Source organism: Micropterus dolomieu, linkage group LG09, assembly GCF_021292245.1.
Source record: "Micropterus dolomieu isolate WLL.071019.BEF.003 ecotype Adirondacks linkage group LG09, ASM2129224v1, whole genome shotgun sequence".
Taxonomy (NCBI): Eukaryota; Metazoa; Chordata; class Actinopteri; order Centrarchiformes; family Centrarchidae; genus Micropterus; species Micropterus dolomieu.
Genome location: NC_060158.1, coordinates 8,192,123 through 8,210,741, shown reverse-complemented (window position 1 = coordinate 8,210,741; position 18,619 = coordinate 8,192,123). Strand labels below are relative to the sequence as shown.

At 40.4% G+C, this 18,619-nt stretch overlaps 2 protein-coding genes across 7 annotated transcripts; one reads left to right on the top strand and one right to left on the bottom strand.

Annotated features, from left to right (window-relative positions):
- Positions 1-900: 900 nt before the first annotated feature.
- Positions 901-9,258, bottom strand: usf2 (upstream transcription factor 2, c-fos interacting). 3 transcript variants are annotated; one of them, XM_046058629.1, is made up of 11 exons: positions 9,199-9,258; positions 7,392-7,435; positions 7,088-7,203; positions 6,587-6,703; positions 5,374-5,536; positions 5,035-5,122; positions 4,712-4,756; positions 4,222-4,280; positions 3,872-3,963; positions 3,140-3,268; positions 901-2,311 (listed from the first exon to the last, which is right to left on the bottom strand). In XM_046058629.1, exons 1-11 carry the CDS (start codon positions 9,204-9,206, stop codon positions 2,222-2,224), a joined length of 951 nt encoding a protein of 316 aa, XP_045914585.1. In that variant the 5' UTR covers positions 9,207-9,258; the 3' UTR covers positions 901-2,221. The 3 variants fall into 3 exon arrangements, with proteins under 3 accessions (XP_045914585.1, XP_045914583.1, XP_045914586.1); XM_046058627.1 differs by lacking the exon at positions 9,199-9,258 and adding an exon at positions 8,175-8,947; XM_046058630.1 differs by lacking the exons at positions 4,712-4,756; positions 9,199-9,258 and adding an exon at positions 8,175-8,951.
- Positions 7,999-18,415, top strand: LOC123976438 (lamin-A-like). 4 transcript variants are annotated; one of them, XM_046058624.1, is made up of 15 exons: positions 8,091-8,518; positions 9,188-9,351; positions 10,813-10,959; positions 11,425-11,777; positions 13,282-13,438; positions 13,879-14,004; positions 14,165-14,335; positions 14,605-14,730; positions 15,210-15,430; positions 15,563-15,836; positions 16,108-16,215; positions 16,302-16,421; positions 16,548-16,604; positions 17,379-17,573; positions 17,780-18,415. In XM_046058624.1, exons 4-15 carry the CDS (start codon positions 11,440-11,442, stop codon positions 17,813-17,815), a joined length of 1,929 nt encoding a protein of 642 aa, XP_045914580.1. In that variant the 5' UTR covers positions 8,091-8,518; positions 9,188-9,351; positions 10,813-10,959; positions 11,425-11,439; the 3' UTR covers positions 17,816-18,415. The 4 variants fall into 4 exon arrangements, with proteins under 4 accessions (XP_045914582.1, XP_045914580.1, XP_045914579.1 ...); XM_046058623.1 differs by having other exon boundaries at positions 11,420-11,777; XM_046058626.1 differs by lacking the exons at positions 8,091-8,518; positions 9,188-9,351 and adding an exon at positions 7,999-8,032 and having other exon boundaries at positions 11,420-11,777.
- The last annotated feature ends 204 nt before the right edge of the window (positions 18,416-18,619 follow it).

Here is an 18,619-nt window from a genome sequence, read left to right as displayed (position 1 = left end):
ATTGAATTGGTGCCATTTGTAGTGAACAAATGTGGGTACTTTGTATAAAAGTTTGAGAACTCCAGTTAAAAAATTCAGCAAGTTATAATTGCTGAAACAAAAAGTGTTACAACCATACCCAGTCTCCCCTACGGCAAACCTTGCCGCCAAGTATGTGTCCCTGTAACACAACCTGAGGGACAGCGAACTGGTAGGTTCATATTCAAAACGAGGTCAAAATACTGAAATAGAAAAACAGAAAAGACAAGTTAAATTTAACATCCTGGAAAACCTGGAAAACAGTTGACCGATTTCCCAGTCATGAAAAAACACATGGACAATTAAAGTAAAAGTAAAAAAGTTAAATGTCCTGGAAAATCTTGTGTTGTCCTGTCATGTTGTGGTTGCTCCGTTATGTTGCTGTTGTTGAGAGTCACATCGCATGGTAGCAAAGCAGCACAAAAAATCCCAAAAGACTAAAAAACATAAACAACAATAATACATAGCGTTAAAACAAGCTAATATCCATATGTCATAATTTCTAGCATGTAATCAGGGGTCTCGCACAGAAATCTAGGCCCTGTATTTAAGCATTCTCTATGGGCCCACAAAGATTGACTATCTTTGTGAGTCCTCCTCACATTAGGGAGCTATATACTCTAGTCTATATATACTCTATAGTCCCCTTCGAGCATATTAGTGTATGACGTGATCCCTATTTAACATACCACTATATCATCACTGAAAAAGTCCTGGAAATGATATCTAGACAGCAGTGGGAACCCTGCTTAACCTTCTGGGAAATATTTTCTGACCCAGCAGAGGTTTTTTTTTTTTTACCACAACCTCCAATGTGTCTTGGTTGCTGCAACTTGAAATAATTGAAAATGTAGGCAACAAGTGTGAGAAACAACACTCAGGTATAAACACTTCTGTTTTATTGTAGTATCAGAATTAGTCATGCCAGTGGTTATATTTCCATGCTGTGGTGACTTTCAGTGTAGACAAAAGCTGGTTTTACAACTATTATCACTCACATCCAAACTACTCTCATCAGCACATCCCTGACCATGGTTGTTTTATGGTCTTCTGTCAGCAGCAAGGGTTCCCAAAGTTTTAAAGAATTAGAGAATATTGCAATAAAAGCCTCCTCGGGTGTTCACTAAAATGCAGCAGGACTAGTGACCCAAACAAATGCCTGTCTCAAACCAAGACCTCTCATGACTGAACCTCTATTTCGGTTCATTACACCAGTGACCTATTAAGCAGATATACCAACAAACCATATTTTAATGCCCATTAAAAAATGATACACACATTGAAAATCATCTCCATTTATCTGTACATTGCACCTAATGGGGACACAACAGAGATCTAATATATAAAGACTTCATTGAGTCTGGGAACCACTTGCCAGTGCACTATCCCAATTACCTGAGCTATGTTAACACCTAGATTCTCCGACAGGCTTCTATTAAGGTCTTGTACTAAAAATAAAACCTCCAAAGCAGCTTTTACTTTGACTGTCAGTAAAGTATTTTGAATTTACTGACATGGGACTATGTTCATAAAGTTTGTGAGACCTGCCTGGTGCTTGGAGTGTCAGTGTGAATAGGCAGACATTGAAAAGTTACTGCACACAGATCAACTATATATACACATGATCCACTGACAGTAAAACTATCCTTAGAAACAGTGATGAGCATGATCAAAATATTTGATTTGCCCATTATTTGTTTGTAACTGGGGAGAGAGTAAATGCAGAGATCCGCTTTTCTTTCTGTGTACACATTCCTTAAAGACTAATAAATTAAAAGTAAACGGGAGCTATCATTCATGTCACATTTAGTAGTTTCAAACACAGCAAATGTCAACAAAAAAAGGAATAAAGAGGAGTTTGTGGTACGACGAAAAGGTGAAATCATTAAAAGTAAATTTTCTGTGGCAGGTTCATAATTTAAAAGTAAAAAGAAAGTTTGGTGCAAGTGTGGTGGTGCTGTGCAGAGGTTGTTTTCCTTGAAGCAGAGGTGATTTCAGAGCATTCAGCCTTTGAACAGCTGGAGGTGGAGGTGGCGTTTTGACTTTGCAGTCTTTCAGTGTTCTTCTCGAGCCCTGCGTGTCTTCTTGTGGTCCAATCTTAGATGGAAATTGTCTCTCATTTGTTATTCCTTTCCTGCTATTGTTCAGGTGGGTGGGAGGATGCGACATTGTGTTTGAGATGTTACATGTGTCCAGTCCACAATCACTGTGGTGTTGCATCTCCATTGACTTCTACACCGTGCTGCTGTAGCTGTGCTCGAAGCAGTGCATTATCATTCTTCAGTTCCTCAATCTAGAAAAATATAGATGGGAAGATAACTAGACACATAGAAAAACAGATAGAAAAGAACCAATATAGCGAGTCAAGTTTCACTCACTTTCATCGTCGCAAGGTATTTAAAACAGTAGTTGAAACAATGTGGGTGTATGTTACATTGATAGCGGTATTTACATGATACTGGCACTGACAGCAAGTAGAAAAGAATTGAAAGAGGCTTTAGATGAGTTACTGTTTTGCTTATTCGTGATAAAATAATTGAAATATTTAACTGTATTGTACGCAGTAGTATGGGTGGTAATTGGCAAAATGGGGCCCTGGAGACACATACTGTAGCAGGAAGTACCGCAGAAGCAAATTTGAGTAGATGTTTATATGTAAAAAAAAACAAACAAACAAACTTCACAGGTGTGATGCATGTGGTCTGAGCAAGGGCGCCGAAAGTATCTTGGGTAGGGGGACTAGGGCCCCCCACATTACGTGAGGCATATTGATTAAATCTGACACAGTTCAACTCTTTCACCAAACTCATTTCTCTCGTGTCACGTGTTCCACTGAAATGATTTGGTGCCACAACTGGTGTGAGCCAATTTCAAGTTGTTCTCTAGTTAGTTATCAATTAATTTTTCATTTAAATGCAAAATTATTTAACTGGAAAACTGATAAGCTTGCATTAACATGTGAGGGTATGTGAGGTAATGTTTACATTTTTTTCTTGGTTGTTTTACATCGGATATTTAAATAAAATGTTTGTTTCTGTTACACAAAATAAAAGGTTATATATGTACATTAAATTTAGGCTGAGGGCACCGAAGTAATGACAGGTTTATATAGGAAGTTCACCTGTTGTCTAAGCAGGTCGTTGTCCATCTCGACGCGCTCCACCTCTTTGTAACTCTCCTGCAGTCGCTGGTTACTCTGACGCAGCTCTCGGATGTAGTCACAAGCTTTGGACAGGATGCCGCCTTTACTCTGAGAAATACAGCACAGTAAGACCTTAAAATACCAAATGTGTTAAATGTGACCCATCCCTTCCTTTATTACTAATAAAAAAAACTTCCCTCCTTTCAGAGCCTTTCAGCCAAAAGCTTGATTACATGTGGAGCAATATCAGATTAATAAAATGAAAAAACACTGCTACATGCCACTGCTAATACAAATGCTACTTAATAGAGCACTGTCTTTGAGTGAGTCCTTGGCTGTGGTTACACCTAGTGTTTCTAGCTGACTTTCAGAATCAGTTATGCAAGCATGCATTAGGTGAAAGGACAGAATGCATAGAGTGCATTCACTCAAGTATGTAAGTGGTCAGGTTAATGAGTCTGGAGGTAACCCAGCTTTAACGTGCATGCATGCAATGTGAAGACGCGGAGGGCAGAACATTTAAAGCGGATGCAAATGTTGAAAGACCACACACATAAAAGACCTCAAAGAACCCGACCCCCAGAGCCAGAATTAATCTAATAAAAAAAAACCAAGCTTTGTTATAGCCATCTATCATTATTTTACATGCTTTGGAAAAGTTAGGGGCTTTTAGAGAACATTTTGAGGGCTGATTATCTGTACAGGACTCACCGCTCCAGTTCTGCTGTCTACGCTGCAGTCAGGGATGATTTTTGAAAGTGTGACAATCCAGTTGTTGATCTTATCTCTTCTTCTTCTCTCCACTGCAAAGAAGGAAACTACTTTTTTAATCACTGAAGTGTTGTGTGTTTGTATATATATGCATATTAAACAGTTTTTAAAGAGATTAAGATTTATTTCCTTTCACAGTGAAAACTTTTAAAGGCCCTATAAATATACATCAACATGCAACTACCGTCTGTGTAGCATTTGCAAAACACAAGGAAATGTGGACATTTCATTTTTAATAAAGACAGAATTAAGACATACAATAATAGCTTCAGACCCCGATGACCACACACCTTCATTGTGCTGTGCTCTTCGCCTCTCATCTCTGGGCGCCCGTGGACCTTCCACCTTCCTGTACAAGACACAGCAAAACCACTTTGAAAACGAAATTATGAATCAAATAGTCAGATTTTCTAAATTAACCAGATCTGTAACACCTGAACTAGTTGAATTAACAATTAAACATTTTTGCTGGCAAACACATCTAAGCAAAGACCCACATGGTTTTATTAGTCTAATTTGTGGAGGAGGTGCAGACACAACTGAACCTCAGGTCCTCCAAAGGTTTGTGGGATCCAGCCACTCAATTAGGATGTATAATTTGTTATGTGACTTGTTTGTGCTAACAGGATTTAGCCATAAGACATTGCTAACCTAAAGCTGAAGCTGTCAACATAATTCACAACACAAGGGTGCTGATGATTGATTAGTGAGCCACCAAACGTCTGTCTCTACAACACATGATGGGGGCAGGATGGGGGCGTATGTGAAAGTTCTTCTCACCAGTTTGTACTGCCATGCTGCAACATCTCGCTTTCACCAAGGTCTCTGGGGATGGCAGGTAAGTAGGACAGAGTGTGGTTTTCAGATGTTGGATGTTTTAAATGATGGATATAGATTTTTTTTTGTATCTTCATTTGTACACACAAAGACAAAACTAATCATTTCCAAAAGGCGAAAGAAAAGGGAAAGAAAGTCCGATCCACTGTGAAGTTACAGGGAAAGGGGTGAGAAAATGTGGAGAGAAGTTGGCCAAACATGTGGGGGGAGAGTTATGGTGATTTGGTAACTTCAGGGATGGGATGAACGTGGTTTCTTATACTCACGCAGTGTAGGTGTGCGTGCGAGGTGCGATGGTACGAGGGGCCGCCGTCTGCAGCACCTCAGGGGGGCTCATCATCACGTAAAACTGACCTTGATTATAAAATTGACAAAGGTGATGACTGAATTAGAAACTGTCGGATCAGGGATGTGATCAGGTTCAAAGAAGGGGAAGAAAAGAGGAAAAACGGATTTCTTACAATGCAAATAATAATGGAAGCCTAATGATCAACTTGTAAATGTCAACAAAATCTATCGACACATATATTGAATTCTGTCCTGTTCCTCCTTTTGTAAGACCAGATGTCTGTTTTTCCCTCAATGATTTTGACGTGTCTTCTCACCTCCTGCCTGTGTGATTGCTGGGTCGGCGGTGGCCTGCACCGACACGGCCGTGGCTGTTCCATCGCTGACGGTGGCGGCAGGGAAATAAGCAAAACGTGTCTCTCCTCCCACCGTCTCCCCGCCAGGACTGCCCCCGTTGCTGAAAGGGTTCTGGATAACAGCCTGACAAAGATGAAGACTAATATATAAAATATGGTAAGGCTGTGAATGTCTTTGTACATGTTCACACATCATAGCAGTTCAGGGTTAGATTATTTTCTGGTATGCTCATAATAAGCATAGTGTAAGCAGAATAAGTAAGCTCAATGTATTTTCAGTGTTGCTATAGTTTTTGGCACATAGGTGGAATACTGTAAAACTCCAATAATAGCCTGGGCTTTTATTTGCCTAAATCACTAAACTCACCTGCCTGTATCTGGGAAGGCCTTACTTTCGCACAAAGCAAGTAAGCGCCCTGTATCAAAATACCAGTAAAAACTTGCTGAAGGTTACTGTAGTTATTTCAACCTTTATTTGCACTTAAGAGTGTGAAAAAGATTTTACATGTAAAAAATCAGTTACACCACATTGTCTATTGGGGTATGTAATACCGCCTTAACAACAATAAATTGCTGACACATTCGGACTTTACTTCTGACATCTGCCGGTAAATCTGAATGAAAAAGACTTTGGGGCTCGTTGTTTCCGTAAAATGAACTAAACAATTGAATTGTGGAGAATCTAACTGATCTAACGACATGTTGCATGTCCACATTGACAGAAGTTTAAACATTTATATTTGTATGCACGGTCTAAGCAGCTTAGAACTAGCTGAAGAGGGCGACCCGGTGGGCTTTAAAAGAGGTTTAATACATCCAAAGAACTTCTATAAAAGCAAGATACAGTCTAACTGAGACCTGCATTTATTCATCAAAATGTGTAGCCACACCAGACCAGTAAAAGAGATTAGGTGTCTAATTGGGACTAGGCTTTTAACTGAAGATTTACGATAAGTGCCAAAGCTGTGGGTTTATGTTTTAAAGGGACAACCCAATAAGTGTTCATGAGTTGACGATGTCATAACACATTTTCATATCTACGTGTTGCTGATGTCAAAATATGAACTGTATAGTCAATTCAACAGGTCTCAAAAGGCCTTTGTCTGTGAGCAAACACCACTATGAATTAAACAAAAATCACATCCTGCTTCAGTCTCACAATACGTTCACTCACCTGTGCCACTGCCTGAGGGGCTCCAGCAAACGTTGCAGCAGAGACGACGCTGACAGCTCCAGTCCCGTCAGCTGCTTCTAATTGATCGTCTGTCACCTGAACCACACGATAGGTCACCTGAGGACAGAGCAGAGAGTAAAAGTTTCAATGAGGCAGAGATCTCTCACACACACACATGTTTAGATGTTTTGAAGGTTTTAAACCACAAAGTCAAAATGAAACCAGAAGTTCTTAACAAAAAAACAACCAACTTCACCTGAGCACACAGTTTTTCACATTTACCTTCTCTACTGCTCACACCACAGTAACTCTTTTGGCTCTCATATACTCATTTCTTCTAACATTTATGTCACAACAGTCTCATTGTATAGTGCATGGTGATCCCTATCTCTCGTAAAAAAACAAAGACCTTGATCTCAATGGGACTTCCTGAAAATGAAGCTTAACCAACTTACAATGAGAAAATAAATGTTGTGCAGGAGAGAGTATCTCCGTGCTCACCTGTCCTCCAGTGTTCTCTGTGCGGAACTGGTACTGCACATTATGATCAGCAAACGCAGCCTGCGGGACGCCGGTGATGGTCACTGCAGTCTGCTCCTCCGTCCCCACCACCTCCCCTGCAACACACGGGTCAACATGTTTCAAATCTGTGACGCTACACCAGAGTCATAAAAAAACATTTGTGAGAGGATGCACTTCTGCAGAGGATGACCGCAGACATTCACACATGCACATATTTTACTCACAGTTCTAACAACAGATTATTTGCTTCACTTGTTAGAATTAGAAGAACCGAGGCTCCTACCTTCCTGTAGCTGCACTACCTCTTCTGTTTCCTGTTTGTCGTGACTGAAAACAAAAAGAGAAAACACAGATGAGTCCATTACAAGCCAACCCAACATGCACATTTCTCTGAAATAATAGTTATAATTCATCTTTATATGGAGAAATCTGTCATGACGAGTTGTGGATGAAGGGCGCCCCCAGGTGGCCATCTAAGGCCTTGACGGGTAAGACATAAATAAAGTGATAAATAACTGGCGTGCAAGCGTGACAGAAATCATGTCTTCCCCAACTTCCTTGAGGAAAATTGCCTTTAATTGACAATCAAAACTCCATGTCCAAGTGGTTTGATTAGCTGCAAATGACAAGACAAACTTCACAAATAGCTATAATACTTCTCCCACACCCCCTCCTAGTTTACATTAAGCATTTTAATCCTAAAAGAGCTGCATCAGGCACAGTAACAGCTCAGGGCAATTAGAGGTTACACTAAAACACAGTTACAAATTTCTGCTGTGCATTACCTTTTCTTGTCAAGTAAATAAACAGTAATCGTGATGCTACACATTTGCAAAAGGGCGCACTGTTTCTGCTGAAAATGTCTTTATGGGTGGGGAAACGTATCATCCCGGCAAGCTGCGCAGACACTGATACAACCAGAAGGTAAAAACGAAACAACACACAAATATTAAAAGTATCTGGGGCATGCAGGTTATTAACAGATGATTGCTCTGCAAGGAGAAAAAAGGATTTTAGGCCGTGGTAGGGGCCATGGCTGAGCAGGAAGCGGGCAGCAGCCTCTCACCTCGCCGAGCTGTCCAGACTCTGCTCCAGCATATCCATGAAGGTTTTGCGGTTGTAAAACGCCGATATTCAACGACACTGATTTACGGAGATGGAAGTGCAGATCACGGGGACAAACACACGGGTCATGTGAGGAAGACAGTCCAGGACACGTGAGGCACAAACCGGGCAAGGAGCTAAAATGGAGGCCGCTGCTGAGCAGGACGGAGCAGTCTGAGTCTGTGCGGAAAACAAAAAAAAATAGTCCGGGCTTTTACGCAGCTTCGCGGAGATGGTGGTGCTCCAGTCGGAGGGGTTAAGATCGTTAAAGTATTTTAGATCAACTGCTGGATGCACGGATGGAAGGTCATTTCCTTGTAAATTGTTTGTTGGGAATCTTTTTGTCCTTGGTTTCCTTTTTGTTGCTCTTCCGCACACAGCTGCAGTTTATCCGCGCAAAGCTTCGGGCTGCGACATGCGCTCAATAAGATATGGAGTGGACTAGTTAGTACGTTTTGTTATGTGATGAAATTGATGTGTTTTTTTAAACTGTATTAGTTGCTCTCCGTTTGTAAGATTTCAGATATTGTAACCTAGTATTCACGTGACTCTTCAAAGAGTTTGGTGGTTAGAGACGTGTCTTTTGTTGGTTTCTTTTTGAATTAAAACTCGTATATGCGTGGATAATTTGCCATGAGCTTTTGAGACAATGTTGGATGTATGTATGTTTTGCAGGCGATCACATTCATCTGTGCCGCGTTTATCTAACAGACACGCGCTGACAATAAGCTCGTCTACAGCACTTTTTCGGTTTCTTTGCCCAGGTGACCGCAGAGATCCAATACGGGTTTTCCCACAAACCACATGACAAAAAATGTCCATGTTGTACCGCAAACCGACGCACAGCGCTCACACGCTGCTCATAATTCACGGTTCTATGTCATATTTGACAGCTAGTACCAATTTTTATTTTTAAAATTAGATGGAAGACTGAGTTGGAGAACAGTTAAATTGGATCATGTTGTCTTTTTGCAGTCAATGTCAACCTTTGCATCAAATTCAGCCAGTGGGAGGCGATGGTGGATCTGTCAGCAGGCACGATGTCCTCAGCCGAAAATAGAGCGAAGGATTTAACTCACCACTGAGACCTAACCCCACCCCTTGCTGGGAACATTATTTAATAAAATTTACAAATTAAGGTTTGTAATTAACATCTGAGTTTCATTGTATTTTCTTTTGACGACAGTGCGACTTTCCATTACATGAGCTGCATGGTGAAAAACGAGCTTTAAAATGATTAATCAGGACTCGAATCAGTTTTAGTGTGTGTGTGTGTGTGTGTTTATTTTATATATAAATATAATCATATTGTTATATAATACAAGCAGATAACAGTGCATCTTATACACAACAGAATATGACAGTAACCTGGGGGTCAACATCCCTCAAGGGGTCGCAACATAAATAAAAGACAGAAAGATAAATAACTATAATACATAAAATAAATGTAAATTAATTTTGTATAACAGTTTAACGTCTTCAGGTCCATGGAAATCCACTCAAATAAAACAATACAGTGGTGCCCTTCTAATCAAGGAGCTTAAGGCATCACAATGTCACAGATTTTGGCATCATTCCCCATCTGTCTCTATCCTGGTGTCCTGTCTGTTCACTCCCAAAAGAAAACAAATATATGAAGGAAAAATCTCTCCTGTCCACACAGATCAAAACCTGTGATGAGGATTCACAAGCACATGTTTTCTCATTTTAAGGGCTCACAAGCCAAAAAAATGGGAAGCACTGAGATGCAGAAACACACTTTCACAGCAGCAGGGTCCAACATATACAGTTACACATTTTAATAATTAACTGTGTTGGTCACTGATTACCAAAAACTGGGTGTTGATTGACATCAAAACTGATACACAACAAATAATTCCACATTGTCTGATGGTATCCCATATGATCTGCATCAGCTTGTCCCAACTCCTCATTGAAGCCACACTATATGATGTTTAGAATGAGTGAAACACTCAAACCCAAAACGCCCTGATTTTTATGGCTGCACTCATTTCATCTAAATGGAAATATATGTTTTAGATGTCTGACCTTTTTCTTTGCTCACCAGCAGGCCACTTAGGTTTAAATGGGTTAAACAATCCTTATATAAGCACTAGTTAGCAAAAGAAAACCAGTAATACATTACTGGAGTCTGCTCTCTTTATCAAAGCTGTAGAAGTGTGTAAGAAACTAATTCCCCAAACTGAACTTACCTTTAATTGAAGAATAAGGAAGTCATTTAGCTTGGGTTATCCTGTGTCAGTAAGCATGAAAAGAGGCTTCAAGCTCTGAAAACTCTTATATAACATTCATTTTAACTTAATGCAGAAGTATGAGCAGTGTGGTTTAAATCAAACACTGTACATGAGTAGAACGGAACTCTCAGACAAGAGATCTGCTAAAAATGATCTGTTGTCACATGGCATTGTGTGTTTCTTTGAGTAGAGGGTGACTCATTCATTCAGACTATACACCCATTACAGTGAGAGAGACACACACAGAGAGAGAGAGAGAGGAACAACCACCTACCAGGAGCCAAACTTGAGGCCAACCTCTCTCCTCTCCTCCCATCTCATTCTTTCCTACATGGGCACTCGCAGATGGATTTGCAGACAGCGCAGTAACAGACTGAAGATTGTTGGAGAACTAAGAGGGACACTGATCATCAGATAACAAAGAAAATCAACATAGAAGTCTACGAATATCATCGGAGCAGAGTTTTCTCTTCTTCTCACAAGCTTTAAAAGGTAAATATCAAAGTTGCCATCGTTTATACTGGGATATTTCTTTGATTTTGGGTGGAGTCGATAACCCCTCCCATGTCTTTTGATTAATTATACCCTTTGTCTTTTGTATGTTTATGCCACTGCACTCAAAAGAGTTTCTGAAAACTTTTCTTTTCAATTCTGAACTTGTAATTTATGACTTTGGTGTACTCCTAGGGAAGTTCACAGATCCACACTTAATAGTAAAAATCTACTTTATGGATAAACTGGCATGTTTTTCGGATTTATTTTTAATAATAATTGGTGAATGTTTAATGTAGATTTGTAGATTGAATGCAACTTTCTCCATCCTTATGTAAATATGTGAATATACACTATATTACAGTACAACCAGTATTTGCACATCAGAATAAAATATACATTTATTGAAAAACAAACTTTCAGAACAATTCAGTTGATAATTGTATCTTTTTCTGGAAAGATAAGTTGCAGATAAGTGCAATGGCGACACCCAAAAACACTCCCAGAGGTGCAAACACACCAATATCCCCCAACCGTATCACCCGACTCCAGGAGAAGGAGGATCTGTCCAACCTCAATGATCGGCTGGCTGTCTACATCGACAAGGTGCGCTTTCTGGAGACCGAGAATGCCGGTCTCCGTCTGCGCATCACTGAGTCAGAGACAGAGGTCAGTCGGGAGCTGACGGGCCTGAAAGCCGCTTATGAGACCGAGCTGGCAGATGCCCGTCAGACTCTGGACTCTGTGGCCAAAGAGAGAGCACGTCTGCAGCTGGAGCTGGGCAAGCTCCGAGAAGACCACAAGGAGCTGAAAGCAAGGTGGGGTGCAGCACATCACTCTGGTCCAAGTCTAAAACTGAAAGCGTTTTCTGTAGTGTTTTCTATGTATGCCTGTGTGTGCAGGGGTGCTGTTAATGGCGATAAAGGGAGAATATATTTCGGGTTATATATATATATATTAGGGTCGGGGGTGTTTTTAGGGGCGTCTCATAGGGGCACATAAGAGGCCCTGAATTCCCTGAAAGCACCCATGTGTGCTTGTGAGATGTAGTTTCTTCACAATGAAAGTGAGACTATGTAACTGTTAAAAGATTAAATGACATTCATAATATTCCCCTTATAAATGGAAAGTTCAAAACATTCTCAGTTTTGCTGTTACAGCCTCACTAATAGCTAATAGTGGCTAATGTTAACAAACTTTATATAAATGTTGCTGTGTAATTGACGTTACTGAATCAGTGTGCTGTCATTATGACTCCTTAGCATTTACAAGTATCCCAAAATTCAGCTAAAGTAACATAGTCTAGCTTTAATGTCAGAATTAACACATTTTCTTGGAAAGCACTTAGGCTACATTAGGCCTATAACTAGACAACATTATTTCTGCTTCATTTGTTAACACACAATTCAAAAATCCACATCAGCCCTTAAATCCAAATGAAAAGACACTACTGACCCAGCTATTTTGTTTATCTGATAATCATGAGACCCAACAGTTGCTCCGAGGCCTTTGAAACCCCCCTTTTTAATCCATTTTATCAGTTAAAGGCATCCATTTGTCTGTTAATGCATGAGTGAGAGGGATTTGTGATTGCAGTGTTAATATCTGAAACATGTCTGTCTGCATGTGATCCACAGCAGCAGAACGCACTTACTCATTAGCTCTCAATAGCTGACGCTTGTAAAACTTTTGCCGACACTGTAGGAGCAACATTGCCCTGCTGCCGGGGCCACTCCCTAGCTTTAGCATACCCTCCTTGTTGCTCACTGCAGTTTTGACGTTGGACTTCTACACCAACTTCTTCCCATGCTGCCACATCCAGAGCCTGATGACTAACTCTTTCCCCAGATGCTCCTCCTTCACCAAAGTAATCATTATACACACAATACGTGGCAGTGTTTAGAGAGCTCCACTCTTGCTGCCATTATATTTCCATAAATACTGAGACTACGGATGTCTTGTGTTTGGCAAAGCCAAGTTGTTGCCATGGCAGCACCTCAGCTAAACACCAACGGCTGTGGTTTGTGGCTACCAGATACGTGGGATTGGTCACAGATTGTTCTGGTCTATGACTCATATGCACCGAGGTCTTTCCCCAGTTTCTATTTCATCTTGGCTACATCCTCATTCAAAAATAGCTCATATTTGTTTAATTAGACTGTGTAAAGGAAACCATAGTAATTCTGTTTCCACTTGGTTCTTAAGTTACAAAGCAAAATGCATGTCTGTCTCTATTCTATTTACTGGAAAATCCTCTATCAATACGAGAAACACATCCAGAAAAATGCAGCTCAACATCTGAGACTCTTTTTGTCTTTACAGGAACACCAAAAAGGAGTCAGACTTGGCCGGAGCGTTGCAGAGGCTCAAAGACCTGGAGGCTCTGCTGAACTCAAAGGATGCATCTTTGACTACGGCTCTGGGAGAGAAGCGTAACCTTGAGGTGGAGAACAGGGACCTGAAGGCACAGGTTGCCAAGGTAAACTCAAACCTACGCTTAATTTAAAACTCAGTGGAAACACATCTGGGGTCAATCTGCAGCTAGCCTCACCAACTCTTAGTCTGTCCCTCACAAATGTCTGTGTTTTCCACTATGTGATAATAAATGTCAGCTTATCAAAGACCAACTCTAGTTTTGCCTTTACCACTAGCTATTTATATTTGAGTTTTTCCAGTGGTTTTGAAAGGGCCTCGAATTTGATATTTATGTGTGTCTGTGTGAGCAAAATTTCCTGACTTCAGCTGGGAAAACTTTCTGTCATGGCTGCAAAAGCTCAGACATTTTGATTAAAGAACAGTCTTCCTACTCTCCAGCCCTCTAATTGTATTTATGTCATATTTCTGCACTCTGTGGCATGTTTATGTGAATGTTTGTACTTTGCTTTGTACTAATATTCAGTCCCTGCTGTGCTTTCTCAGCTGGACACCAGTTTGGGCGATGCCAAGAAGAAGCTGCAGGATGAGATGCTGAGGAGGGTGGACGGAGAGAATCGCATCCAGACCCTCAAAGAGGAGCTGGAGTTTCAGAAGAACCTCCACTCTGAGGTCAGACTCTGTTCTTATCATCATCAATTTATGTTTTTAAATTTAAAAAACCCTCTCTCAACTTTTTTTTCTTTTATCACATCAGCATCCACCTGTTACTTAAACAAATCTGTATTTGTAGTTGGGGGTGAAAATTATTTTGTTGGAAATTCTCCTACAGGAACTGCGGGAGACAAAGCGTCGTCATGAGTCTCGCATGGTTGAATTGGACAACGGGCACCAGCAGGATTTTGAAAGCAAGTTGGCGGAGGCGCTGGTAGAGATGCGTAGCCAGCACGAACTGCAGATCCAAATGTACAAGGATGAGATTGAGAAGACCTACAATGCCAAGGTAGACCATCAATTTAATGTTAATATATGGCAAAAAAAAGAACTGGGAAGGAAGAGAGGATAGCTTTACAACACTTGTTTTCTATTGTTGTCTTCAGTGGAAGAGAAAATATTAGTAAGATATGAATGGATCAAACTGTTTTGGTGGACAGTTTTGATTTGCAGCTGGCATGCAGTTTCACAACCTGTACTAATGGCTCTAAATGAGAATCACAATGCAATTTGATAATGTTATTCATTTTGTACCTTGTTGTTGTTTCTTTCTGTCAGCTGGATAATGCTCGTCAGTCAGCGGACAGGAGCAGCCACCTGGTTGGAGCAGCACATGAGGAGCTCCAGCAGACACGAATCCGCCTGGAGTCCATGTCCTCTCAGCTCAGCCAGCTGCAGAAACAGGTGATCTGAAATGACCTGCTCGCACTGATCGCATTCAGGGTCTTATGCAGAATGTTTGTATGATTAATGCATTGCATCATTATGAACATGTCCCTTTTAAAGGTTTATAGCAAAATGGGCATTATTTTACGTTTCAAAACATAAGATCTGTTTATAGATACAAAAGTTAATTAAGTTAATTTAATAGTTTAAATGTGTTGATTTTTTGGCCTTTTCTGTTTTCTGTACAAATAAACACTTTTCACTTTTCACCATTGCCTGAGCTTAATAAAAGTGACATGCTCATTATGTGGCCAAATGTAACTTGGCTGTCATCTTCAACCAAAATTACATTGATAATTACTTTACATTATTTTCATGGCATGGTCATCCAATATTTGTAGGGGGTGAACAGCCCCTCCTGTTAGATACCTGTGTTTTTTTTAGACTTATCTGTCTAATTTTGACCTAACAATAACTTGGTGATTCCTCTGATCCAGCTGGCGGCCCGTGAGGCAAAGGTAAGGGACCTGGAGGATGCACTGTCTCGGGAGCGGGACACCACACGTCGCATGCTCAGCGAGAAAGACAGAGAAATGGCAGAAATGAGGCAGCAAATGCAACAGCAGCTGGATGAGTACCAGGAGCTCCTGGATGTCAAGTTGGCTCTGGATATGGAGATATGCGCTTACAGGAAGCTGCTGGAGGGAGAGGAACAGAGGTATGTTGGGCTTAAGATGAATGTTGTCCCTAGTCTCTCAATAAAATAAGAGTTTTGCTGTAACCCCTGTGCCTTTCAAACTTTTTTTTTTTTACCCCTGTTTAAAGAACATCATCATATTTTTCCCTCCAGACTGCGTCTCTCCCCCAGTCCTCCACCCACCAAAGTGACAGGAAGTCGTTCCTCTAATTCAGGAGCTCACTCTCGATCGGTCCACTGCAGCTCTCTGAGCTCTCCTGGCAAGAGGCGACGTCCCAATGACACAGACAGTGAGGCTTCGAGCTTTGCAGGTGGAGCTGTGGCCCGCACTCGCATCACCCAGCAGGCCTCAGCAAGTGGACGGGTCACTGTGGACGAGGTGGACCTGGATGGGAAATATGTCAGACTCAGCAACAAAGCAGATGAGGTGAGAAGATGAATTAAATGGTAAATGGTAAAGTGGTGGAAACCAGTAGGCCTAGCTCTTTCTGCTGCAGCTGCTCACTGTGTGGTTGGTCAACACCAGCATGTTGTCTACAGTTTTTACGACATTATATTACACATTATTGGTCACCCTCATGTGAAGCCATAGACACACAGTTGCAGCGTTACAAAGCCATATGAATTCATTATCTGCTGAGGGAGAATAATACTTGCTCCAAGGGATCTGACACTATTGCTTTTTATCCAACCATCAGGATCAGAATATGGGGAACTGGCAGGTGAAGCGCCAGGTGGGATCCGGTGCCCCCATCATCTTCAAGTTCCCGGTAAAATTCACCTTGAAGGCCGGCCAGAGGGTCACAGTAAGCAGAACCTTTGCTCAGCAGAATCACAAATCAGCGAAGTGATAGAAGACAGTTACAGAAACCTCACCCTACTGTACCTTTAGATCTGGGCCTCTGGTGCTGGTGTAACCCACAATCCTCCATCTGACCTGGTGTGGAAGACTCAGGCCTCTTGGGGCACTGGAGACATGTTCCAGACCACCCTAATCAGTGCCAATGGAGAGGTAATATACATTTACCAGTCAAACGTATTGTATTTTATGGAGACTTTAGTCTAAAGTCTAAAGTACAATGATTACATTAAGTTTTATTAGTTTGTGCACTGATCTTAAAATATACTTTTTCTCCAGGAAATGGCAATGAGGAAGGTCACCCGCACACAGTTTGAAGAAGAGGATGATGACATGGTGAGAGAACATAATGTATATCCGCATGACACACACATCTGCAGGACCAAAGGGCAGGTAGCAGCTAAATGCTGCAAGTGTTCATTGAATTAGACCCACAAAAACAAACAGCTGCTTTTCAGCACACAGAAATATTAAATTATCATTGTAACACTGCTAAACAGTCAATCTGAGTGCTTGGGGTAGAAAAATAGGTAGAGATTGTCCTATTAAGTCAAAGTAATGCTAATATTGGACACATGCACTGACACGATGCAGAAACACATAAACAATATGTAATCAGATGTTGATTTCTTTGTACATTCTTGCCCTACAATGGTCTGAAAGAGTGGAACAACAACCAGATATGAGGAAAACTGAATAATTTTTTAGCACAATAAAATTTTATAATTATCAAAAATATCTGTAAATAATTATTAATAATTTTGTCTATAAAATGTAAGAAAATTGTGAAAAAAGACGTTTTGATTGTTTTGTAAGATCCACAGTCCAAAATCCGAAGATAGTCAAAGAAAAACAGCAAATTTACAACCAGGAAAAACTTGACATTTTTGCTTGAAAAATGTATTAAATGATTTATCAAATATAAAAATAGTTGCTGATGTATCTTCTGTTGATCAACTAATTTAGCAAAGAATTTTTTTGAGGCTCTCACCCTCTTTGAGTTTTCACCATGGGATTACAATCAAACATGAGTCTTATTAGCAGGTTTTCAGTGTGTTTCTGTTAAATGCTTTAATATTTTGTACTGAATCTGTCTCTTTGCCTCAACAGGTGGCTCACAGCACCTGTGGGGACAGCGAGTACAACCTGCGGAGCCGCACGGTGCTATGCGGCTCCTGTGGACTGCCTTCAGACAAATCCAGCAACTGCTCCGTGACCTCAGGCTCCCGCTCCTTCCGCAGCGGAGGCATCTCCGAGGGTTTACTGCCGCACTCCTACGTGTTCAGCAGCAGCACTCCTCGCAAGGTGGGCACTGCAACACATACAGCTGATTTTCTTCTTTTTAGACTTTTTAAAGCAACAATTATAAAGCAAATAAATACTCCAGCTTCTCTGAAGAATGCATGTTTTTCTGTATGTAAAGATCAAAGTGTTAATTTGAAAATCTTTCTGTCTTTACTTTAAATTGATTTGTTTGTGATGATAGTAACTTTATCAATCCTTCCTCTTAGACTGGAGCCAGGATGGAGAGCTGTCCAATTATGTGAGCCCCTGGACCCATGCTGAAACATTTCAGTTCTATTAGGTCTCAGTTATTAGTTCTTTAGTTACCAGTTGTAGTTATTAAGTTCAATTCATGTACTTTGGAATCATTTTAAAGATATCATATGCAATAAATCTTTATTTAGCTTTTTTTTATAATGTACATAGGCATGCATTGAAATATTTTCTTGATTTTAAATGGTGATTAAAGCAGTTAATTTTGGTAACACTAAGGGTTGGAAATTTATACCTGGCTTCCACCTAGTAAAATATGAACCTACCAGTTACTTTAAGTACTTACAACAGCAGTTTTTTGGCTCATTCATTCGGCAAACCTTACTTACTGGTAAAACAAATAAAAGTTGGTGATATCAACAGCTACTGTTGCTGGTAGAAAAAAAGCATACTTCCTTGTTAACTACCACAGTTAAATCATATTTTCATTACATTCCGCAAACATACTGGTGCAACAGCGTTGCAGTAAACGCATTTATATTTACATTTATTTTGAATAGAATTTACTTAAAGGAAGTTGACCCCAACCTTTCTACAGATCAACAGAATATTGTTAATTTTTCCCGATATCAATAAACACATTTTCTGAATTCTGCCTTGTTTGTCTCCTTCAACAATAATCAGAATCAGAACGAGCTTTGTTTCCAAGTAGTATTTTACATGAACAAGGATGGTGATTAGGTGGTATGGTACGGCTACCGTTAAGTACTTTCAATATTTTTGCCGTCTTACCGTGGCATAGAAATATTATAATGTGTAGGCTTTTTTAATTTTGGGGTAAAATCTCACTGACC

Bases quoted from the DNA above. Each gene is read 5' to 3' on its own strand.
- usf2 (XM_046058627.1), bottom strand. From the start codon at position 8,212: ATGGATATGCTGGAGCAGAGTCTGGACAGCTCGGCGAG. The intron at 5,537-6,586 runs GTGAGTGAACGT...CATCTTTGTCAG, and splicing joins CCCCTCAGGCAGTGGCACAG to GCTGTTATCCAGAACCCTTT. The intron at 2,312-3,139 runs GTGAACTTCCTA...ATATTTTTCTAG, and splicing joins ACGACCTGCTTAGACAACAG to ATTGAGGAACTGAAGAATGA.
- LOC123976438 (XM_046058626.1), top strand. From the start codon at position 11,440: ATGGCGACACCCAAAAACACTCCCAGAGGTGCAAACACACCAATATCC. The intron at 11,778-13,281 runs GTGGGGTGCAGC...TTGTCTTTACAG, and splicing joins CACAAGGAGCTGAAAGCAAG to GAACACCAAAAAGGAGTCAG. The intron at 16,216-16,301 runs GTAAGCAGAACC...CTGTACCTTTAG, and splicing joins AGGCCGGCCAGAGGGTCACA to ATCTGGGCCTCTGGTGCTGG.